Genomic DNA, 25,529 nt, shown 5'->3' with positions numbered 1-25,529 from the left:
TCATCACTTGTGTCAGGAATATAGGACTTCTAGTGTCTGCTATGAGCAGGAAAACACAGTGTAAAAGCACAGAGCTCTCCAAGGTAATGTACATGGACGTGCAAAGCTCACGTGGGCTGTTAGCTTGAACCTCACCAGGGCCCTTGCACCTCCTCACCCTTATGCAGCTTCACTAGGGCCCTTGCACCTCCTCACCCTGATGCAGCCTCACTAGGGCCCTTGCACCTCCTCACCCTTATGCAGCCTCACCAGGACCCATGCACCTCCGCACACTGGTGCAGCCTCACCAGGGCCCTTGTACCTCATCACACTGGTGCAGCCTCACCAGGGCCCTTGTACCTCCGCACACTGATGCAGCCTCACCAGGGCCCTTGTACCTCCTCACACTGGTGCAGCCTCACCAGGGCCCTTGCACCTCCTCACCCTTATGCAGCCTCACTAGGGCCCTTGCACCTCCTCACTCTCTTTTATGCAGCCTCACCAGGGCCCTTGCACCTCCGCACCCTGATGCAGACACACAGGCTGCTACGGCTATTGTAACGCCCCTGGATAGATATATATAGGAACACTGATCTGTAATCCAGCTGTGTTGTATCAGACAAGTACAAAAACTGCACCTCTCGCTGCTGAGAAACCCTGGTGTAACAGGCCGCTGACATAGTCACACACTAACCAGCACATGAAAGCAATTACTCCCATCAGGGCTACTTCTAGACAGATCTACTCTGTAAACAAAAACAAAGCAATTCTAGTCTGGGAAAATGCAGGAACATAGCTAGTCCCTGAAAGGTGTATAAAACTATAAAATGCAAGTTGTCTTTTTATCTATAAGGTAACAACAATCACACATGTACTGTACAGTATGTGCCGAAGTTTCAGACACCTATTTGAATCTATCTATAAGAGATGATTGGTTGTCTAAGTTACATAGTTTGTGATTGAGATAAAGCTAGAGGTACAGCAGCTCATCCTCTCCTCAGTTATCCCATTGTGGGTTCAAGGAAATCCTGGATCTCATATTTCCTGGTGTCGCATCACAGAACACACTCACAATGAGTCCTGTGACACAAGTGTGTGTATTGTTCAACCCTAGCTCATTTTTTACCAGATCCGGTCAAAATACTGACAGTCAGGATGCCGTCACTTAGAATGCCAGTGCCAAAATCCCCACACCTGTCAGAATCCTGGTGCCGGTATCCCAGTGGTAAGTACCGGGGGTTAGGGAGAGGTTTAAGCACTAAGAGGGGAGGGTTAGGTTTAGGCACTAGGAGGGGGGAGGTTAGGTTTAGGCATCAAAGAGGGAGGGTGAGGGTTACAATACTGACTGACAGGTGTCGGTATACTAACCCTGTTGGTATGCCGGTGTCGGGATTCTGACCGCCGGCATCCCGTACCCAACCCCCTTTATTATTATTATTATCCTTTATTTATATGGCGCCACAAGTGTTCCGCAGCGCCTTACATAGTACATAGAACTAATAAGTGAATAAGAAACAAGTAACTTACAGTACATTACAGTGCAGGACAAGGACACAACTTATATACATTGCTGAAATAGTGATTAAAGCACTCACAATAAGCTGCCGGGAGTTGGCGGTCACGTGTTAGGTGCCCTAATGGGGAGTAGAGAGTAGAAGAAAATGTAAAGAGAAGCACATGAGGGGAGAGGTCCCTGCTCATGAGAGCTTACATTCTAAGGGGAGGGGCAGACAGACAGGCGTGACACAGAAGGGGAAGATAGGAAGGAAAGAGCATGAGGTGGGTTAGGAGGAGTGCTGGAAGGCCTTGATGAAGTAGTGGGTCTTGAGAGCCCGTTTGAAGATTTGTAGAGAGGTGGAGAGTCTGATAGGGAGAGGGAGAGCATTCCAAAGGTAGGGAGCAGCACGGGCAAAATCTCGGATGCGGGAGTGGGAGGAAGTAATCAGTTGGCAAGAGAGGCGGCATGCATTAGTTGAGCGAAGTGGGCGGGCGGGAGTGTGAAGGGAGAGAAGGTCAGAAATGTATGCGGGAGAGGATTTGGTGAGGGCTTTGTAGGTGAATGTAAGAACCTTGAATTGGCATCTGAAGGGGAAGGGGAGCCAGTGTAGGGCTTGAAGGAGAGGGGAAGCAGATATAGAACGTCTGGAGAGGAAGATGAGCCGAGCAGCAGCATTGAGAACAGATTGTAGTGGAGAGAGGTGAGAGACTGGGAGGCCAGCTAGGAGAAGGTTACAGTAGTCCAATCTGGATATGGCCAGTGAGTGGATGAGGGTTTTAGTGGCATCCTGGGTGAGGAAGGGTCTAATCCTGGAGATATTTTTTAGGTGAAAACGGCAGGACTGCGAGAGGTGCTGAATGTGTGGTTTAAAGGAGAGGGAGGAGTCTAGGATAACTCCAAGACCGCACACTTTGGGGCTAGAGGAGATAGTTGTGCCATCAATAGATAACGAAATTGTGGAAAGTGATGTAGTGGAAGAGGGTGGGAAGATGATCAGCTCAGTCTTAGACATGTTAAGTTTAAGAAAGCGCTGGGACATCCATGAAGAGACAGCAGAGAGACAGTTGGAGATACGGGTAAGGAGCTCAGGGGTGAGCTCAGGGGTGGAAAGGTAAATTTGAGTATCATCTGCATAGAGATGATATTGGAGGTCAAAGGAGTTAATGAGTTCACCTAAAGAGGATGTATATAGGGAGAAAAGGAGAGGTCCAAGAACAGAACCTTGGGGAACTCCTACCTTTAGTGGAAGTGGAGGGGAAGAGGAGTCATGAGAGGACACAGCGAAGGAACGATCAGAGAGGTAGGAGGAAAGCCAGGAGAGGGCAGTTTCACGTAAACCGAGAGAGTAAAGGATTTGCAGGAGGAGAGGGTGGTCTACAGTGTCAAATGCAGCAGAGAGGTCAAGGAGAATGAGCAGAGAGTAGTGGCCCTTGGATTTGGCAGCAAGGAGGTCGTTGCTGACTTTCGTGAGGGCAGTTTCCGTGGAGTGGAGAGATCGGAAGCCAGATTGAAATGAGTCAAGGAGGGAGTGGGAGGAAAGAAAGGTGGTAAGGCGGTTGTAGACAATACGCTCAAGGAGTTTGGAAGCAAAAGGGAGAAGAGAGATGGGTCGATAGTTTGAAAGTATGTTAGGATCAAGGGTAGGTTTTTTAAGAATGGGGGAGACAAGAGCATGTTTGAATGCAGAAGGGACAGTGCCAGATGATAGGGAAAGATTAAGGAGGTGAGCCAGATGGGAACAGGCAGAAGGAGACAGGTGGGAGAGGAGACGGGAAGGGATAGGGTCAAGAGGGGAGGTGGAAGGAGGGGAGGACCGGATGAGGGCCAAGACTTCCTCTCCAGAAGCAGGGGAGAAGGATGTCAGAGTTGGTGAGACAGAAGGGGAGGGGTGGTAAGGGCAAGGAGAGAGAGGAGTGCTGAGGGTCTGATGGGATATGATGTCCTCACGTATGGAGTCAATTTTAGATGTAAAGTAGGTGGCAAAGTCGAGGGCAGAGAGCGAGGAGGGGAAGGGCAGAGTAGGGAGTTGAAAGTGGCAAAGAGACGCCGGGGGTTTGAGGACTGGGAGGAGATGAGGTTCTTGAAATATGTTTGTTTGGAGAGAGACAGGGCAGCACTGTAGGAGGAGAGAATAAATTTGAAATGGAGGAAGTCAGCCTTAGAGCGTGACTTTCTCCACTGACGCTCCGCAATTCTTGAACACTTTTGTAGGTATCTGGTGCATTTGGAATGCCAGGGTTGTGGTGTGGATCTGCGAGGGTGAGTGGTTATTGCTGGAGCAACAGAATCAAGAGCAGAAGCAAGGGAGGAATTGTACAGGGAAGTAGCTTGTTCAGGACAGGAGAGAGAAATGATAGGGGAGAGAAGAGAGTCCAGCAGGGAGGAAAAAGCAACAGTGTCAATAGCCTCAATATTACGCTTAGTAATGGTAGCCTTAGGAGTTAGAGGAGGGCAAGGAGAGAGGGATATTTTACCTGACCCTATAGCAAATAAGGGGAACACCTGTTACTTGAAAGCAGGAGCCTTATTTTTTCAGTGGGCTTACAATGCAGGAGGAAGGAGGACTGTCCATGGCTCTCCCGTTATTATTATTATTATTATTATTATTATTATTATTATTATTTCATTAAATGTACTATTAGTTAAAAGGCAACAAGAAATGAAGCTGCATTGTACATTGAGGGTATTGGTTCAAACAAATTCCCTACAATGACATGAAACAGACGGCAAAACTGTCCTTACTCAAAGAGCTGACGATTTAAGATGTGATGGGTAACGTGATGTAATAAGGTAACGGAATAACAACTGTACTATCTCCTTACTTTGGGGCTGTGTATGATGTGTTATTCTGCATGTCCTCTGGAGGTGTTGAGTACGTGATCCCAGCGGTCGGGATGCTGGTGATCAGAATACCGTCAGCAGCATCATGACAGTCAGAATCCTGATGCTTGAAGGTAAGTTTCCTAGCCCCTAATCCTCCCCCTAACCCACCTTTCCCGCAGCCTAACCATAAACCCCCCACCCCCACTCCAGCAGCCTAACCCTGATACTTACCGACAGGATGCCAGCAATCTGGGTCCTGGTGACGGGATTTTGAGTACCAACATCCTGACCGCAGGGATGTCAACTACATCCAGAGGTGTATCTAGCCATAAGGGGAGCTCCATAGCAACATTTTCAGCCCCCCCCCCCCCCTCTGCACTCTTCCCCCCCCCTATCTGTACTCGACCCTCCTCCACTCTTCTCAACTTACCTGCTCTGTGGTCGCAGGCACACCTCCTCTCCCAGTCAGCTCCAGCTCTCCGCACTACACTGACTGATGCTGGGAGGATGAGGTCACTTATAAGCCTAATGCTGGTCACACACATGACATGACATCACACACATTACAAAATCATTATATGTAAGGACCCAATATGATGGTCTGGCTCCTTCAAAATCAAATTGGACAAACGTTTAGGTAGTGGCGCATTGTATGTTTGGTTAGGTCTGGCAGTGAAACGTCATCCAAATTGTCTTTCAGTCTGCACCCTGCATCGGCCAAATTACACTTCTGCTTTCATTAGAGGAAAAAAAGGGAACTTACCTGTATGTTGAGTTATGGTGTCTTTGAGGGATAACTATGCACGGATAAGGTGGGTTCTGAAGGGAACGACTTGGATGTCGCCACCATAGACGTCACTGATCCAAGCTCTTCCAGATTTTTTACTATCGAATGACAACTCTCTATTTTCTGTTCACGCTCAATAGACCGGTATTTCCTGGCAGGTGGATACATTGACACAAGTACCAGTCATGGTTAGAGCTCTGTGAGGCAATGTCTATAAAGGAAACCATATGGATGTAATGTTCTCTTTAAGAGGTTACGGACAATGGTAGGAAATGTTGTAACATGTAGTTCTACCTCCGTAACATGATTCCATGTTCTCAAAAAAAAAATTCTGCTACATAAATGGACTGTTTAAAGTTATTCTGTTACAATCCTGATGTATATTTTATATTGGAGTTCAGCACTTTGAAGGCTGTGACCATAAGACAGTCACACAATATTGCTCTATAATCCACTCACTTTCTGCAATGCATTGTGTAAGATGGTGGCTCAGGAAATGAAACTAATGGGAAAGAATGAATTCAGTATAGGAGTTTTGCAATAGACTGATCATTTATTATTTCATACCAATGAAAATATATATGTTTCAAGATTATTTTACAGCGATAAATGGTTTATTAGTTTTTACATTTCTTGATGTGTTGAAAGTCACACGCAATAGCAATTACACTGGGTACACACTATACGATCTATCATATGATCTATCGTTCCGATGTGAATTGGAATGTACACATCGTAAAGTGTGTACACCCGATTGTGCGTGGACGACTGTCCATCGCATCGCCCCATAGGCTGTTCTGCACGGCATGTAATGAACGACGCGTTGCTGTGTTACATGTAGCATAGAACAATACAGTGTGTACGGATCCTGCAGTGTATACGGCTGGCTCACGCATTGTATAGTGTGTACCCAGCTGTATACATGCATGCTGTAAGATGGTACTAATTAAGAAAGACACAGTAACAATGTTTTCCTACACAAATAAATTGAAAAGACCAATTTATATGCCATTTTAGCTAGCATAACAAAACCTCAAATGTACTTGTATACAAAATATAAGATGAAACATGATGATAAAAATAATGCGCTTTTCACTTTGTTCAGACAGTGGACAGAGCAGTGGTACCAGCGCCAAAGGAGAACGTCTTAGCGCGAAACTGAAAACGCTCCCAGGAACAAATGACCCCTATGAGACCAGCTCTAACAGAGAGATCGGTAAGGGACGTCTAGCCTCGTACTTCCTTTTATTCATCGGGAGAGAATTTCCCATTTGGAATAAATCGTCATAGAGCATAAAATATTCATTTGTTTTTTTGTGAATGTTACAAAATGTACTTTCTATACAAAGATACGTGTTGTTACTCCAATCACGAGGAGTGACCATGTTCACAATCTATTCCTACGTGTGTAGCTTAGCACCTCTTTATTTACTGACCCCAGAAAATGCTAAGATTTAATAACCTATTTATATTTTGACATTTAGATGTTTCATATGTAGACCCTCTGGGCCCCCAAATAGAGAGGCCGAAAACTGCAGCACGGAAAAGACTTGAAGAGGAAGAGTTTGCAGATGAGGAGTTAGGAGATGACCTTCTGCCTGAATAAATATTTAATGATTAACGTATGTTTGTTTCTGTTATGTTCCTGTATCTCGTGATCCTTAGTAGATTTAGAATTGTTTACTGCACTTTTATTGTAAATCCTGGACTTTAAAATATATTTGTCAAGATACAGCAGATTTGTTGTACAGTGTGACATTAAAAGACGTCATTTTTTTTATATTTCCCAATTTACTAAGTTACTGTTGTTTTTCTGTTGGCACGTGTGTATGGAAAAAAGGAAAGCACCAAAGCTGATTTTAAAAACCACTGCTGGTTTGAAATCTGTTCCAGTAATGTTTTTTTGTTTTTTGTTATATTAAAGCTGGATACACACCTAATAGATATATCTGCAAATCAGCTGATCTGCCGACTGTGCAGAACATACTGATGCCACAAATGGGCGGGCAGTTACATACGCCCGCCCAGTTGAGCTGTCCATCGCCGCTGGCCTGTACCCACGACACGATGCCCCAATATATCTGCAGAGCGCTGCGGAATATATGGGCGCTATATAAATAACTGGTAATAAATAAATATATTGGGCACCAGATGTGCAGCACAGCCAAAACGATACGTCTGTGAACGACGTCGTTTACAGACATATCGCTGGTACACACTGGCCGACGCACACACAATATATCGGTCGTTCAATAGAACGGCCGATATGTCGGCCAGTGTGTACCCAGCCTAAGAGCAAAAGTAGGTTCGGAAAGGAAAAGGAGTATGGTGGGGGCAGCAGGCAATGCTTAGAAGAGGCGCGTTCCTGTTTGTAAGAAGGCGTGTATATGTATTAACATAAAAGCTGAAGTCAATATTCCACTTAATACAAGGACTAAGGCAGGTACTCCAATTATTATTATATTGGTTTTTAAAGGCGTAATCATTCTGTATCTGTAGGAGGGAGTGTCAATGAGAGGGACATTGATATGGGAGGGTTTTCTGCTATGTTTTGTTAATCTAGTCTTTGTATGGGGTATTCTGAAGATAAACTATTCTTGGGAGGGCAGTGCAAAGGGGATCGGTATGGAAGACCGCCGGACGGTTCAAATCCCTACACCGGAAGACCGGCAGGAGTGAAGATCCTGACAGCTAAAAAGTTAAGTATCCCTAACCTTTCCCCCCCCCCCCCCCCCGTAACCTTAACCCTCTCCTCCTAGTGCCTAACCCTCCCAGGGGGATGCCTAACCCTAACCTCCCCTCGGGGGTGCTTAACTTGGGATTTCAATGCCGATCATTAGACCCCTGCCGGGATTTGACAGTCAGCTGGCGGTCGGCATTTCAACCGTCGGCTTCCTGGCTGCATCCCGTGTATGCCAGGTAATTTGTATTGCTTTACTTGGACCGGCCTGAGGCAGTGGAATAATGTTGCTTTAGGTTTTTCCCATTTTGACGTCGTTTTAAGCCTATTAAATGGTATTATTGTAGGTTTCTGAAGATGTGGGAGATGTCTTTGCCACTGTGTGATGCCTGGTGTTCTGTAAAGCTAAGTATACATGAAAATAGGCCAATTATGCCCCAGTTTTGTAATCCCGAGATTGAGTTGTACAAAATTGTTTCTCGTTCCCCTGCTTTCCTTCTTCCGCCTCAACCTCCCCTTTAACTTACATGGTCACACAGCGGTGGTCAGTGGGGGCTTCTCTTGACAACGGGAACGTTGTCCAGTCCTCTCCCAGGCTCAGCTGCAGTAGTAGAGCTGGAGTCCTGTGATGCGGCTGCTCTCAGTCACTGATTGGCTGGGAGTGCGCCACACAGTGATGAGGTCACTGCACAGTGCGCTCCCAGCCTATCCGTGACTGAGAGCAACTGCATCATGGGACTCCATCTATTCTACTGCAGCTGGGAGAGCCTGATAATGCATCTGAACCCAGAAGGTAAGTATTATCCCACTGTCCCCAGCCCAATCCACAGTGTGTTTTGAATCCCAGGATTTATTTATTTGAAATCCTGGGTATTTTTGGGACTCAAAAACATCCGGGATCCCTGGATCGGCTTCCTTACTTGAAAAGCTACATTTGATGGACAGTAGATGGTGTATCCTAATCTATAACTTTGTAGTCTCTCTCTATAATGTGAAATGTACTCTAATATAGCTGCTTGTTCAACCTGTAAAGTACATTGCGTTATGTTAAGACTTTGCACTGAGAAGCGTACGCAGGAGCAAATAAATGGAATACCAAAAATCATAGTCACTCTCTAGTCAACGATGTAGACCGATAGTGTAATCATATTGCAACCATGCTTCTGTGCAATCTACCTCATACATTGGGGGCGATCCAGTTAATTGATCGCCCGTCACTTTAGACGGGGCGATATTCAATTCTTGTCCGGGCTCTGACGTCCATTCATTTATTGCTCTAGTCTCTGATTAGCTGCGTAAACCGGTAAAAAACCTGTATAAACTACTGTGTGTGACACCGTAAATGTGTAAAACACATTCGCACATTTCTGTTCAACATCTCAGGAGGGGACGAGCAGAAATAATGGACGCCCGCGGTATGCGTACCCGAACAGAGCAACAATTGAATTGCTCCGTCAGGTGCAGGGTTCCCAAAAAAATGGAATCCTCCCCCATAGAGTATACTAATTAACACTCTGGAAACAAGGTGGACTTTAGAGATGAACACAGTGTAGGAAGGAACTCATACACAACAACATGGAAAGTGACAGTGCAAAGACACTATAAATTCACAATATGGAAACAAACATGTTTTAACTGCAAGAAACAGGGACACTTGAAGAAAGTTTATTTGATATGGAAAGCAGAACAAAAGAAGATCATCTGTTGTACAGATTCGGGAGCATGATGAATAATGAAACAACTTCTTAGAGCTTGACCGGCATTACAAAGAAATAAGCTATCTCTCAGATTGAACTAGTATCAATGAAGGATGTGGACTTTATATATACAATCATTGACCATTTTATTAGGTAAATCTGATGGGTGATTAGATGTGTTACCTAATCAAATGCATAGAAGCATACAGACATGATCAAGAGGTTCAGTTGTTGTTCACACCAAACACCAGAATGGTGAGTAAATATGATTTTTACGCACAACGGTATCTAGAGTTTACAGAAAATAGCCAGACGGGTTCAAGTTGACAAGAAGAAAACATTCAAGTTATTTTTAATGTATATGACACCATCAAAGGTCTGTAGCACCATACAAGGAGAATTACCATACTATAAACAATATTTTATATATATATATATATATATATATATTATATATGAAAAGCGGACGATTTGGTAAGCTATACACACTTGCCAATTGGCCGCGAGATATGTCTGGCCAGACATCGCAACTGGGCGGGCATTTAAGTTTGCAATCGAATTTTCAAGACCAAGTTTGGCTTCGCTAGTCACATACGGGGGTTAAAAGTGGGCCGGAACGGGGCGAAACTGCGTTCCGTCACTTCAAATGGGAGGCGGAACCAGTTCCTCCTCTGTCCGCCCACTTTGCCTGGCTTTAGAAACTGTCAACTGCAGGTCTGCGGCTGTCTGTCTGAATTTGGGGTCCATTTTCACTGGTTAAGCGTGCCCGGCCAGCAAGCCCCCTTTACCCTGCAGGCCCACCCCCCTTTGCCCGGCTGGCCCACCCTCCTTGCTCGGCTGGTCAGAGGCAACTAGCACAGCCCTGACCTGATGAGATGAGACCGTGGCAGTGACTGACAGAGGACAGGTCGGGCGGCATCCGTAGTACCGGTGGTGCGGTGGTGGAGCTTTTAAACTGAGCAGCTCCAAAATGTAAGGGATTGATATGTTTTTTTTTTTGTTATTGAATGTAATGTGACGTCGCCGGGGCTTGTCCCGGCCGATTCCCAGCGTCACTGTGTACCGCACACCAGCACTGCTCTAGCCAATCAATAAATGTGGTGGCGGGTGGTCTGCGCCGACACTACTACTACAGTTGTAGTTGACTAGCCTGTCTCTCATCTCATGGTGATTGACATTTTGTCATGTCATCGCGCGCCTGTCTCTCTCCCCCTGTGTTAAGAGGAGCCACACTGAGAGGACCCAGTCCACGCGGATGCTGAAGCCAGCAGCACTGAGCATTGCTGTGTTTGTGATGGTGACACAGTCACTGGTGAGCACAGAGCAGGTTAACAGTCTGGACCTGATTCAGACCCACTCGCTAAGGAGCGATGGCTCATTCTGAGCGATTTTCCCCCATCTGTGCATGCATATAATTCGCAGTGCGCGTGCGCAAGCCATTCTGCGATCTGATTTTGGTAGCTCGTAAGCCACTATCAGGTCGCTGCTTGGAGTGACAGATAGCGCCGTTTGTGGGTGGTAACGGGAAGGTGCTTGTGAACGGGGGAGTGGTGGTGCGAACATAGGCGTGTCTGACCGCCAAAACTGCGGTTAAAGGGCGTTCAAAATTAGCAAAGTAGCGCCATTTTACACCTCACCTGCATGTATTTCAGCCTGCACTGATCGCAGTGCTCCTGCGGCACGTTAAGGCAACCCCAAGGGCTGCGAGCAGCTCCGATGGCTCACGATGGTCCCGATTAATTCTACATTTTCCGGAGATAACGTGTTGCGAGTGGCAAGGGGGCGTCTTCAGACACTTGCGAGTGCACTTTCCCGTAGCTCGCCAACATACAGTGGGCGTCCTTACGCGATGCAGTGCAAGCGCTTAATTTACATATCCGGCCCCTTTCTGCAAGCGAGCGATCGCATCTTGCGAGCGGGTCTGAATCAGGCCCTCTGTGCTCTCCATTCTCCCATTGCCCTCCTCCCCACTGTTCGGTCACCCTGCTCCCACTGCCCCCCCTCCCCACTGTGTTCTCCATTTTCCCACTGCCCCCCTCCCCACTGTGTGTGTTCACCCTGCTCCCACTGCCCCCATCCCCATGGTGTGTTCACCCTGCTCCCACTGCTCCTCCCACCCCGCTGTGTTCTCCATTCTCCCACTGCCCCTCCCCACTGTGTGTGTTTACCCTGCTCCCACTGCCCCTCCCTCCCCATTGTGTTCTTCATTTTCCTACTGCCCCCCTCCCCACTGTGTTCGCCCCACCCCCATACCCACTGCCCCTCCCTCCCCACTGTGTGTTCTCCATTCTCCCACTGTCCTCCTCCCCACTGTGTGTTCACCCTGCTCCCACTGCCCCTCCCTCCCCACTGTGTTCTACATTCTCCCACTGCACCCCTTCCCACTAAAAAGAATTAACTTACTGGGAGGGGTGTGGCATCTGCTATATGGGTGTGGCTGGGGCATGGCATCTGCTAGATGGCCAGAAAGGCGTGGCTAGAATTTTTGCTCCGCCGGGGGGGGGTGAGTTCCACCACCTTTCTAGGACCACTTGTCACATAAGACCGCCTTCTAGGAGATGATGTCAGAGAGTCATAGGACACGTCGTGGAGGACATCATCAGAAGTTATTTATTATCCTTTAAATAGTGCTAAATTATGCACTGCCCAAACTCACCTTATACCATACCATGCATTCCTACCAGGAGCTGGCAGCCACTAGGGACAAAATCAGCCTTGACCTGAGTATTATATTTTGTCATGCATGGAGGTCGCAAAAATCAATGTGCAATGGTGCCAAACACTCAGGCCTATGGGCAATACTTCAAGGCATATTAGCCCAAAGCTATATATAATGGTAAGACATGTGACATACTGATCTGCACGCCATCATTCCGCCAAGAATGATCCCAATGTGCTATATTTGTTGCCAGTTGCTGACCCATAAAAGCAGCATACAGGTTATATCCCTACTAGATAATGTTGTGTAGGGGAAATGGTTTGTTCACATCTAGGATTGATTGTGTTGTTTTATTTTTCCATAGTTGTAGATCACAGGGTTACATATTAAACATACATGAAATCATTTCCTATTATTGTAACAGAATTGCATGCACTGTTTCCAATTACCGGCCAAGTAATGTTTCTCATATGCTAGTAAATGCAACAGTGAACACCCCTTCCCCAATGACACATACGTTCATATTGTATACACAGATAAGGACAGAATAAAGCTCCGGGTGTATAATGTCAGGCACTTGTGTCCATAAACCAGCTTCATATATTTACCCGACCTCCCAAGCTCCTAGGGCACATATTAGCCACACCGCCGGTATACGGACGCTCTGTTCTGCCAAATACTATTCATTTACAGTGGCATGACCCCAAACTGGTAAACTGGTGTGGGTGGAATTCATCACCTGAGAGGTAAACGCTATTTTTCTACCGTAAGTGATTTTTACATTTGTAAATAAGCTACAAAGCTGTAGTCATGAGTCACCTTTACAGCGGAGGCAGCCATTTTGTTGGATGAACCAATGTTTATGGCCATCTTGTCTCTAGAAGCCATTCAGCCTTGTGAGTATTGATCATCTGGCCATGAAGAGCCTCAGCATTGTCACTGGTTCGTAGTGAATTGATAGGCTGCATTATAGTTTCAGTATACAAAATGATTGTCTGTAATGCAAGTATAAATTATATATTAGGTGCATACATACATGTTTTTCCCCAGGCAAATTTGGTTTCTATGCCAGAGTTACGGGCAAATCAATCATTGAAAATTAGAGGCATAGTTATCAAATCATATTTGCGGCTACTCACAAATATTACGTATCTGCTGAATGTAAAGACGGGGGACCACAGCAGAATTTAGCTTGGCCACGGTAGCTACCTCCATCTTCAGTTAGCATTTGCCCAGAGGCATAGCTATAATGGGTGCCCAGTGTATGGCGCCCATTTTCCCGGCGCTTTATAGAAAACCTGTCGGGAGAATGTCCGCTATGATATTTCCCTGTCGCTAGAGTCTACTAGTGCTCACTTGTGCTGCAGTGGCGGATAGAGAGGAGGGGGTCCAGACAGAGAGAATGCACGCGGGGCCCCTATAGGTTATGGGCTTCTCACCACAAATTTCTGCTCCTGCTCCTGTATGAGGTTATGCACAGCACTCCAGTCCTCCTGGCTGTGTGAGGCGGCACAGTTTGAGTCACCAAGGGGAGAAGTTGGGACCAGATAGGGGAGGTGCCAGGATAGAAAAAAGGAGGAGTCAGTGTTATTATTATTAAACTGCCCCCCATAAATCAAAAGTCTAGATCCGCCACTGCTCCTCGGTGATGTCCGCTTGCACATGCCCTGTAACAGCCCAGAGCCCGGGAATAGAAGTAGGAAGTAATGTGATCTCATATACCAGAGGTTCCCAAACTCTGCTATTACAGTCCAGGTTTTAAGGCTATCCATGCTTAAATCCAGATGGATAAATCAAATTGACTGAGATACTAAGTAAGTCATCTGTGTTCAAGCATGGATATCCTTAAAACGTATACTGTAATGGTGGAGTTTGGGAACCTCTGTCATGTATGATGTCTTCACTTCTTACTGCTCACCGGAATGGTCTAGTTTCTGAGCCCCTGTCCCGGTAACTCAAATTGCAGTGATAAGGAATCTTTAATACCAAGGACATACGGCAAAAAAAATAATAATTATGCCCCTGAAGCTGAGTACACACTGGAGCGATGTTGTTACGATTTGGCCAAATCAAAACAACAAATCGTGTATATCGTGCAGTGTGTGTGCATGATATGCGCAGTCCGCAGTCACATGCAATGCATGAGGTTTGATGTGCTGCACATCAAACCTGCCGATATCGCATGCGGCGCCATGTAGTGTAATGATGGATGAAACGAGTGTTCATTACATTGTTCTGATGTGTACCCAGGATCCGATATATCGGCCTGTTGGGCCTCCATATTGGCTGGGTATATATCGCTCGGTGTGTACCCAGCTTTAGAGCCAAAGGGGTCAATCCAATTAAAAGTGAAGGGTGCGAGTTGCCATTGCAATGGCGTTAAAACGCACCTGCACCTTGCACCCTTCGCGACCAGCTTCGAGCCCGAATTTGCTCAATTTTGCTCAAAACCCTATGGAGCTGTGAACCCTTTTCATTGTCTCTATGACTCACACCAGCGACTCCATTGAGTGAAGTATGAACGATTCTACGAAATTGTCAGTTCTCCCGCTACCCTTTGTTTTCACATCTTCCTTGTACGGCCATTCTTTGTTATACAGTATATGCTCTGCTTCCCACACAGCCTAGCACTGCAGAGTACCGCGCTGCCTCACAGACTGACAATAATAATAATAATACAGTTCCATAGATAGAGAGTTGAACGATAAGTCATTGGTGGATGAGGTTATACCTTTACAAGAATTTATAAGTGAGTAGAGAAATATAGGAGGGACAAGAGTTGTGGCTATATTGTACCATACCTCCCAACTTTCTTAGTTGGGGAATTAGAGTGCCTGCCTCACCCTGCCCCACCCAACCATAACCCTCGCCCTCAGGGTTATGATGAGTGCAAACACTGGGCTACCCTCCCCTAAAAACCTACAGCAATGAAGGGGCACCCACCAGTGGAACATTCCTCCCCAACGTCCTAATCCAGGACCATGACACACTCGCATTAATCAGAACAGTCGGGAGGTATGATTATCTATACTCAGGGCTAGTTTTCTGGAAAAATAGGTTCAGGAGCTGTGGATGGAGCTATAGAAAATCATTATATATATATATATATACACACACACACACACAATTGTAAAGCGCAATGGAATATGCTGCACTATATAAGGAACTTAATAAAAAGTATTATATATATATACACACACACACGGAGGGAGCGGTCAACCTTCCACAGGCGGGGGGCGTGATGCTGCGATGATGCGCCGTTGGGGGGCGGAACATGGGACATGACAGCATTATTGTGGCCCTGCCCCCTCTTTACAGTGCCGGGGCCACAATTAGGTGTTTCTGTGCGAATCGCATCACCGGACCCCCCTGCTGTGAGGATTTCTAGTGTAGTAACGGGGGGTGGGGATGGGTCGGTGGGGGCTTTTGCCTGTCTTTCCCAGCTGAATCAGGAGGGTAGGTAACCCTGAGTTAATAACATAGAGCACTATATACACTTATATTATAAGAACATTGTGTCTGTCTGTCTGTTTGTTTGTTTGTTCTAAGTTGGTGCAAAATCTACTGAACCGTTTTTCTTGAAAACAGCAGAATTTTGTATTATAAATAACCTGCAAGAGATAGGGGAGGCGCCATGCACGCGGCGGTAAGGGTTGGGGGTGGGGGGTGGAGGTGCTTTAGGCCACTGTTCACTTAAATTCAGTTGAACAGGATAGGCTACATAGCAGCAGTGGCGTCACAAGGGGGGTGCCGACTCCCCCTCAGTGACATAGCAGTCTGTGCACAGGGCACACAGTGACATTGGTGTGAGTGGTGGGTGAACAGGATAAGGCTACATAGCGGTCTGTGCACAGGGCACACAGTGACATTGGTGTGAGTGGTGGGTGAATAGGATAGGTTACATAGCAGTCTGTACACAGGGCACACAGTGACATTGGTGTGAGTGGTGGGTGAATAGGATAGGTTACATAGCAGTCTGTGCACAGGGCACACAGTGACATTGGTGTGATTGGTGGGTGAATAGGATAGGCTACAGGGCACACAGTGACATTGGTGTGAGTGGTGGGTGAATAGGATAGGCTACATAGCAGTCTGTGCACAGAGCACACAGTGACATTGGTGTGAGTGGTGGGTGTATAGGATAGGCTACATAGCAGTCTGTGCACAGGGCACACAGTGACATTGGTGTGAGTGGTGGGTGAATAGGATAGGCTACATAGCAGTCTGTGCACAGGGCACACAGTGACATTGGTGTGAGTGGTGGGTGAATAGGATAGGCTACATAGCAGTCTGTGCACAGGGCACACAGTGACATTGGTGTGAGTGGTGGGTGAATAGGAGAGGTTACATAGCAGTCTGTGCACAGGGCACACAGTGACATTGGTGTGAGTGGTGGGTGAATAGGATAGGCTACATAGCAGTCTGTGCACAGGGCACACAGTGACATTGGTGTGAGTGATGGGTGAATAGGATAGGCTACATAGCAGTCTGTGCACAGGACACACAGTGACATTGGTGTGAGTGGTGGGTGAATAGAATAGGTTACATAGCAGTCTGTGCACAGGGCACACAGGAACATTGGTGTGAGTGGTAGGTGAATAGGATAGGCTACATAGCAGTCTGTGCACAGAGCACACAGTGACATTGGTGTGAGTGGTGGGTGAATAGGATAGGCTACATAGCAGTCTGTGCACAGGGCACACAGTGACATTGGTGTGAGTGGTAGGTGACTAGGATGGGCTACAAAGCAGTCTGTACACAGGGCACACAGTGACATTGGTGTGAGTGGTGGGTGAATAGGATAGGGCTACATAGCAGTCTGTGCACAGGGCACACAGTGACATTGGTGTGAGTGGTGGGTGAATAGGATAGGTTACATAGCAGTCTGTGCACAGGGCACACAGTGACATTGGTGTGAGTGGTGGGTGAATAGGATAGGTTACATAGCAGTCTGTGCACAGGGAACACAGTGACATTGGTGTGAGTGGTAGGTGAATAGGATAGGCTACATAGCAGTCTGTGCACAGGGCACACAGTGACATTGGTGTGAGTGGTGGGTGAAGGCGCTGTTGCCACCAATCTGTATAGCGCTGCTGGTCACATGGGCCACTCCCACGATTGGGACCCTATGCAAAGCTATACAACTAGAACATCTCAAATAAAAAAAAAATGTGAAAAAAGTGAATACATCATGGGCGAAGCCGCGGGCAACAGTACTAAATAATTTTGTGTGATTTGCAAACGCAGAAAGTATTATTGCTCCCAACTTCTAACTACATAGTTCTGGTACTTTTTTTTTTACTTCTTTTCTTTAGCAAATTGGGGTTTACTATAAAAGGGTAACTGAGGCACATCAATTTGTTTAACATGTCATAGAACTAAAGACAGCTTTCTATTAAGTGTGTTTTTAAACATCGAAGAGGTTAATTTGAGGTTGATTGTGTTCAATTTTCTGTTATAAGGCTTGATTGTCTTAACCCATTCACTAGCCTACTTATGATGAATAAGTCAGTAAGTAGCCTGATCACAAACTAATACTCACAGAGGGGCTCATGCTTATATGGACAAACATTTTCTTATTTTGCTGAAAATATATTGGTATGCAGATTTTCTTTACCTCTAAAGGCTCATACACACTAGACCACAGTTTCTCAAACTCGGTCCTCAGGACCCCAAACAGTGCATGTTTTCCAGGTCTCCTCACAGAATCACAAGCGAGATATTAGCTCCACTTGTGCAACCTGCAAAACATGACCTGTGTGGGGTCCTGAGGACCGAGTTTGAGAACCACTGCACTAGATGATATGCTCCATGAGCGATATCGTCTAGTGTTTGGCCTTGAACTCCCGGGCTGTCACGGGCAAACGATTTCAGCATACTCACTGAACGATATCACTCAGTGACGTCATGCTGCCACATTCCCAAACTTTTCAGCTTGAAAAAGGATACAGGAGTATCCGAAACGTGTTGCTGTGCTGTCTCTAAACCTATCACTGGAACTTCTCACTATCTAAGGACTTGTGACTTCTCCTGTCGCTGACTACAGCTTGGATTGGAAAAACGGGAGGCTTGCATCCCCCACCGCCAGCTGGCGGCTTTACCATCCACGTCTATCACTGGCTTTAACAGACGGGAGTTACATCTATCCACTATCAGGTGACGCCTAGAATTAACAGCGTCCACTGTGCCTTCCACAATAGGAGTGACGGAAGGTACTATTCTTCAATATCAGCCGGTGACTCTGACATTGTGATTGGCTTCGCTACAAGGGAGGTCTATTTCCCTCATCGCTATCCGGAGCCGCCATTTAACAGCTCCCACTGCCGACCTCCTAGTGAGCGGTGTGTTACACGTGGGTCCCAGACGGAGTGCCTTTACCGGCTAGAGAGGCTAGCGCCCTGCTGTACGAGCACTGGTGTCAGCTGCCGGCTTTTTGCATTGAGCCACATAAGGATCAGTTGTCTCATTAATAGAGACTGTGTTGCCTTTATTACAGGTACATTATCGACCTTGATACAAGTTGTCTACAATATTGCCACTGATGCTGGTCAGCCAATTGATTATTATTAGTGCTTCTGTTTGTCACTTTATTTATCTTCAATTCTACCGGTACTACAAGCTGACCACCAATATTTGTGACTATACTATTACAACTATTCGGTATACTTAAGATGATGGGTATACGACAATAAGTCCTACTATAATTAAAGAGAAGTCCAGTTAATAATGCTTTTAATTGGTATTATTAGTATATTACATGTTATAGCCTAATTGGGCTTTTTATATATTGTTGTTAATTCTAACAGGCGCTATTGGACATTTTTTGGAGCCTGATCAACTCCCTATGTTTCTCCATGGTATTTTTAATAGATATTGTGTTATGTGCCATATAATTTAGCGGAGGCACAATTCATGTGTTTGTTTTTGTGCATACATAGTACTATCTTGTACTGTGTAAACTAGATAATAAACTGGTATATTGAATTACTATACGCTTGTGTTGCTCCTTGTCCCAACAGTAATTTCAGAGCGCAGTATAATTTATTTTACATTCCCAAACTTGCAGAATCTGGCGATATCGGGCGATGAAAGATATCGTTAAGGATCCGCGGGAGCGCGCATCATTGACGATGTTGAACAATATGAACGATAACGATATCATCCATATCGTTCACTTTATCGCCGAGTGTGTATGCCCTTTAACACTTGTGATCCCTTCCGGTGATTGTACTTAAAAATTCACAACAGCCTATTCCCATTATTTCCATTTTGAATGCGGGAGGAAATATTTTCCTCTTTAAGAAGCAAACGGATGTTTGTATTTAATTGAAGTTAATTTGTGCTTGTATGTTGCAACTTTTGTTTTTATTAACACTGCCCAGCCACTATTCTCTTTTTTTGTATATGACATTTTATTACAATATTATATAATTTACAAATAATGCTGTACAAATTTTGCATTTACTAATAATAATGTAAAGTCCTATCATGGGCTGTAAGTATATGATAATAACAGATGCGCCTTTTCATAAATGTATCTTTCCTGCTTACATATAGGGCGCATACCCCTATGGCAGGGATGGGGAACCTCATTACATTTAGTAAATGATCGATTTTAGTAAACGATTAAAATCGTTCATTTACTAAATCGTTGTGTGTGTATGCAGCTTAAAATGCTAATTTTAATGGTGCATACACACGGGCAGATTTGTCAGATGAACGATTTGATGAACGATTTGACCAATGATTGAACGATTTGAACTATGAACGATTTTTGACTGCATTAAAATAACTGAAATCATTCAAAACTGACTGCAAACACATCAGATGTCAGATATTGTTATCTGACCATCGGGAACGCGCATCGTTCATACATTTTCCATCAGATATGAACGATTTTATAAAGTTATCGTTCAGATCTAAAGAAAAATCTGACCGTGTGTATGCACCATTAGTTTGAATTATGGCCTGATTCAAAGTTGTATGCAAACCTGATGGCCGTTTGGGGGTGGAGATGGGGCGATGCTGCCTGCGTTTCCAGAAAACAGGGGGCGTCGGCCCATATTCTAGGAGTGCCGAGGCCAGTGTTTTCCAACGCAGATTTACTGGCCTTGCAAGTGGGCAGGAGGTGGCCATTCTCTGTAAGCTTAGGCTCACTCAGATGGCCGATGCTGTAAACGACGGCCGTGATGTTGATCCGATCCTGCGTCTTTTTAACGCAGGACTTGGATCTGAGATGCCGGCAGGAGGCGTGTTTATCCTTCAGACGCTTCCTGCGGCATTAGCATATTTTTGCACAGCAGCAGTGTCCAAAGATGCAGCTGTAGTGCAGAGGCGTCCATCAGGTCCACTGGCGTTAGAACATGGCAGCCATTTTCTGTAGTAGCTTTTCTAAATATAATTGAAACTATCAGTTCTGGACATTGGGCCTGATCCAGAGACGGTCACAATGGCTAGGCTTTCGCATATGGATGATTTTTTTTTCTACTGCACGAGTATAGATCACACTGCGCACGTGCCGCAATGGTCCTACGTCGGTGGTCGCAGTGAGGATTTATTTGCAAGTCATTGACAGACAGGGACCGTTTGTGGGCGACAATGGGGGCAGGAGAGACACCATCCCACAGCCGTAACTAGACTTTTTGGTGCCCTGTGCCATAGAGCGCATTGGCTCCCCCCCCCCCTATTTTTTAAATAAGGACATAATATAGTGCACCTAAAAAAGGGCCATGGCCTCATGGGGAAGGGCCAGGGAAGAGATAGGGGAGGCCAGGAGATGCTGGGGATAAAAGAAGCGGAAGCTGCAAGTGAGAATGATAATAAACAGGAAATTTGACAGGTCCAAACAGTGCCCCCTGCCCTGCGGTGCCCTGTGCCATGGCACTGGTCACACTACCCTAGTTACGGCCCTGCATCAGCAGCCATTGGAAAGAATGCTATGCTGTGAATCATCGCAATCTCAGCATGAATGGTAAAAGCATCTCCATCGGAGCAGAAACTTCGATGGTTGCCAACGATCGGTGTCTGATGGCCATCCCTAGTTTAAACTAAACCGGGGTTTGGTACATCTTTCCAGAGAGGGAGGCTGGAAGCTGGACCATCCAGGCAAACTCCTTTCCTCTCCCTCTCATCCCTTCCTTCCCTGCAATCTGCGCTCCCACCATTATCCAGTTCTTCCTGCTCTCTCACTTTCACCTTCTTCATAGGTTCCACCATGATCATACTGTGTCCCAACGTCATTCCCTATAGCAATGTGTCATGTTATAAACCTCCCTTATTCTGTAAGAGCTCTCCTTCAGGTCTCCTCATTCCAGCTCAGCAGCCTGTCTGCCCCCTTATACTCCCCACCTTGCCTCCTCCCCTTACATCATCTATCCTCTGCCATCCCCTGTCCTGCTCCTCAGACCTCCAGGATGCAGCCACGGGAGAAGGTGAGGAGAGGGGAGGAGGGTCCACAGGAAAGGATGGAGGTGTGAATAGGGGCAGGGTAGGGGGCAGCCTGTTACTACTCTAATCTGCACATAGCTCCAGCAGTGAATGGGGTTAATGAAGCAGGAGGGTGCAGAGACAGGGAGGACAGCAAGCTGCTTTGCATATGGTGGAAAAATCAGCAAAGTATCTGTACAGCTAGTGTTCAGTTAGTGTGTGCACAGTGTGTTTCCTTTACAACTCAGTTTAATAATAATAAAAAATAAATCTATTAATTATAGAGGCTGTGATCATTACAGTCAGTTTAAAACTATATTTTTTTTATATATATATATATAAAAAATATATATATAGTCAGATATCTGTACTTGGTGCAGCTTTTTGCAATGTATTGGACACTTGTGGTGCGGTGAATGATTTTGTGTATTATATGCATTCATGCTTATTCAGATAAACGCCAAAGATCCGTTCTGCATTCTCAGTGCACGGTTTTAGTCGCATGTTGCAAGTGATGGCTTTGGGCAAACACCAGGACTAATTCACCACCTATGTAGATCCACTGTGCAGCACAGTTTGGGAACAGAATAACATAATCTTTACGCTAAACTTTACTTTTTTCCTCATTATTTTTAATTTATTTTACTCAATCCTAAATCACACAATTGAGAAAGGGGTACATGATGGAGAGATGTGGGCATGTGGGTGCTCCAGTATAATTTCGGGTACATTCCCCCTATAACGCTGGCTGACACTATATAAACTGACCCTGTGAGAGCTGCTGGCTTTCTGTCATTTATAGTGCAGCATTATTGGACATAGGGGCATATGTACATTAGCGGCTCCAGGCACGGGCAAGCCGGTCAGTCGTTCGGAGCGCTACTGTTTCCGGAGGGCGCAGGAAACATCCACCTCTCACCCAGCGCTATAGTACATATTTAAGCTCAGGGGGAGGGAGCGGAGGAGGGAAGGGGCGGCAACACAGGACAGCGCTGGGCGCAGCACAGCCTACTGCCGGCCCTACATATGTATCAAAGTTGATGTGAGATAAAATTGTGAAATATATATTACCAACCAGTCAGCTCCAAACTATCATTTCTTAAACAGAGCCTACAAAATGTAAGTTTGAAGCTGATTGGTTGATGATATATATCTCACATCAAGCTTTGATACATATGCCCCATAGATTCTATAGCAACTTTCAGTGAGAAAATCTGCTTTTCCAGAACTAATGAAAATGCTGTAGATGTATTTTACGGGAATTTTACCTCATATATAATCATGAACAGGTTCCTTTAATGGGAACTGTCCACTCTTGACAATGCTCCCTTCCTATAACCAGCAGAATGGCTGACATACTTCTCAGCAGTCCTGACATTAGTGGCCTGACTTGCAGCTCACACTGTTGGTGCTGGACTGTGGTAGGTCCATCCCACTCACTGCCACTCTCCACACCAGCATTAGTGTGCACGCAATGCAGGTGTGTATTTAGGGAAGTAAAGGGGAGTTAATGGTGGCCTACACGTTCTCCCTGAGGGACTTGGTGCAATCACAAATTGATGGTTATATTCAGATTGCAAAACAATGGATAAAAGATGATAGGCATTAATTTTGTGAGGCAAAAGAGGGGTTAAAGTACCACTGTGCTATTATTACCTGTGAGAACCAGCCCAGACACTGGCTTTATTAATCTACAGCAGGTTTAGGAATGATGCCAAACCTCTGGATGGTTACTGGGGGGTTATGCCTATTTGCACACTGTTACATACAGAACTCAACCTGCAACAAGAAGCATTTGGTATAATCCATCTTTTTGTAGACGCAGAGATGCAACAGACAAAACCTTCAATGACCATATATAGGGTTAGTAAATGTCTCTACTCCTGTCTGCAGGTCTGTTTGTCCCAGGCAGCCCTGGTGTTGGTTTTGGGACTACTTGTTGTTAGCTCAGATGGTTCAAAAGCAATGAAGCGAGCGCCACCAAAGACAAAGAGTTGTGCCGACCGCCAAGAAGAGGTATTGGAGCAGATGTATGGGCATCTGGCTGCCGGCATGCTTAATGCCTATCACCATACTTTGCAGCTGCAGCCACTGGACAGAGAGAATGTCAGCTGCCCGGCAGGAACCCGTCTTACTGCCCCAGTGAATGGCAAGCATCGGCTGCCAGTCAACATACAAAGCATTTCCCCATGGGCATATAGGTAATGGTGCCAATATCTTTAGTATCACTCTATATTTTATACTAACTGTTGTACCCAGCGTTGCCTGGGTTTCTTTTCTTTGTTCTTTTTCCTCTCCTGTCTCTCTCTTCTCCCCAGGTCTAACCCCCCGCTCATCCCCACCCCAATCTAGGTCACGATCTCTCCCACTGTTCCCCTGGGTCTCTCTTTCTATTCCAAGGTCTCGCCCTTAGTCTGGCTGTAGCAGCAGAAAGGTGGGGTGGTGACACAACTGGATCCAAGATGGGAGCCAGCATTAAGGGGGAAGAGAAACATGAGACCAGTCATAGTGAGCACCTTCTCTTTGATGGCGGATACGGGCTGCGAACATTAGCTGACATACTATACAGACACTCCCTCCGTATGTCACACTACGCAGACACTCCCTCCGTATGTCACACTACGCAGACACTCCCTCCGTATGTCACACTACGCAGACACTCCCTCCGTATGTCATACTACGCAGACACTCCCTCCGTATGTCACACTACAGACACTCCCTCCGTATGTCATACTACGCAGACACTCCCTCCGTATGTCATACAATGCCGACACTCCCTCCGTATGTCACACTACACAGACACTCCCTCCGTATGTCACACTACGCAGACACTCCCTCCGTATGTCACACTACGCAGACACTCCCTCCGTATGTCACACTACGCAGACACTCCCTCCGTATGTCACACTACGCAGACACTCCCTCCGTATGTCACACTACGCAGACACTCCCTCCGTATGTCACACTACGCAGACACTCCCTCCGTATGTCACACTACGCAGACATTCCCTCCGTATGTCACACAACGCAGACACTCCCTCCGTATGTCACACTATGCAGACACTCCCTCCGTATGTCATACTGCGCAGACACTCCCTCCGTATGTCATACTGCGCAGACACTCCCTCCGTATGTCATATTGCGCAGACACTCCCTCCGTATGTCATACTATACAGACACTCCCTCCGTATGTAATACTATACAGACACTCCCTCCGTATGTCATACTATACAGACACTCCCTCCGTATGTCATACTACACAGACACTCCCTCTTTCTGTCATACTACGCAGACACTCCCTCCGTATGTCATACTACGCAGACACTCCCTCCGTATGTCATACTACGCAGACACTCCCTCTTTCTGTCACACTACGCAGACACTCCCTCCGTATGTCATACTGCACAGACACTCCCTCCGTATGTCATACTACGCAGACACTCCTTCCGTATGTCATACTACGCAGACACTCCCTCCGTATGTCATACTACAGACACTCCCTCCGTATGACACACTACAGACACTCCCTCCGTATGTATGTCCTATTATACAGACACTCCCTCCGTATGTCATACTACACAGACACTCCCTCCGTATGACACACTACAGACACTCCCTCCGTATGACACACTACAGACACTCCCTCCGTATGTCATACTACACAGACACTCCCTCCGTATGACACACTACAGACACTCCCTCCTTATGTATGTCCTATTATACAGACACTCCCTCCGTATGTCATACTACACAGACACTCCCTCCGTATGTCATACTGCACAGACACTCCCTCCGTATGTCATACTGCACAGACACTCCCTCCGTATGTCATACTGCACAGACACTCCCTCCGTATGTCATACTCCACAGACACTCCCTCCGTATGTCATACTACACAGACACTCCCTCCGTATGTCATACTACACAGACACTCCCTCCGTATGACACACTACAGACACTCCCTCCGTATGTATGTCCTA

The 25,529-nt window shown here is 46.1% G+C and overlaps 2 protein-coding genes across 4 annotated transcripts in view; both read left to right on the top strand.

Moving 5' to 3' along the window:
- Window positions 1–6,869, top strand: part of IFT88 (intraflagellar transport 88) — an 88,326-nt gene extending 81,457 nt beyond the window's left edge. For all 3 annotated transcript variants that reach the window (XM_088458591.1, XM_088458592.1, XM_088458593.1), the window contains exons 25-26: window positions 6,193–6,303; window positions 6,572–6,869. In XM_088458591.1, coding sequence (XP_088314717.1) covers window positions 6,193–6,303; window positions 6,572–6,693 — 233 coding nt within the window. In that variant the 3' untranslated portion in view covers window positions 6,694–6,869. The remainder of the gene's footprint in view (window positions 1–6,192; window positions 6,304–6,571) is intronic.
- Window positions 6,870–21,476: 14,607 nt separating this feature from the next.
- Window positions 21,477–25,529, top strand: part of IL17D (interleukin 17D) — a 96,200-nt gene continuing 92,147 nt past the window's right edge. The window contains exons 1-2 of the mRNA XM_088458523.1: window positions 21,477–21,554; window positions 23,443–23,750. Of these exons, the coding sequence (XP_088314649.1) occupies window positions 21,537–21,554; window positions 23,443–23,750 (326 nt within the window). The 5' untranslated portion in view covers window positions 21,477–21,536. The remainder of the gene's footprint in view (window positions 21,555–23,442; window positions 23,751–25,529) is intronic.

The sequence above is a fragment of the Taudactylus pleione genome, unplaced genomic scaffold (genome assembly GCF_031769625.1).
Source record: "Taudactylus pleione unplaced genomic scaffold, aTauple2 ptg000842l, whole genome shotgun sequence".
Lineage (NCBI taxonomy): Eukaryota > Metazoa > Chordata > Amphibia > Anura > Myobatrachidae > Taudactylus > Taudactylus pleione.
The sequence above is the reverse complement of the archived record's forward strand: the minus strand, read 5'-3'. Positions and strand labels throughout refer to the sequence as shown.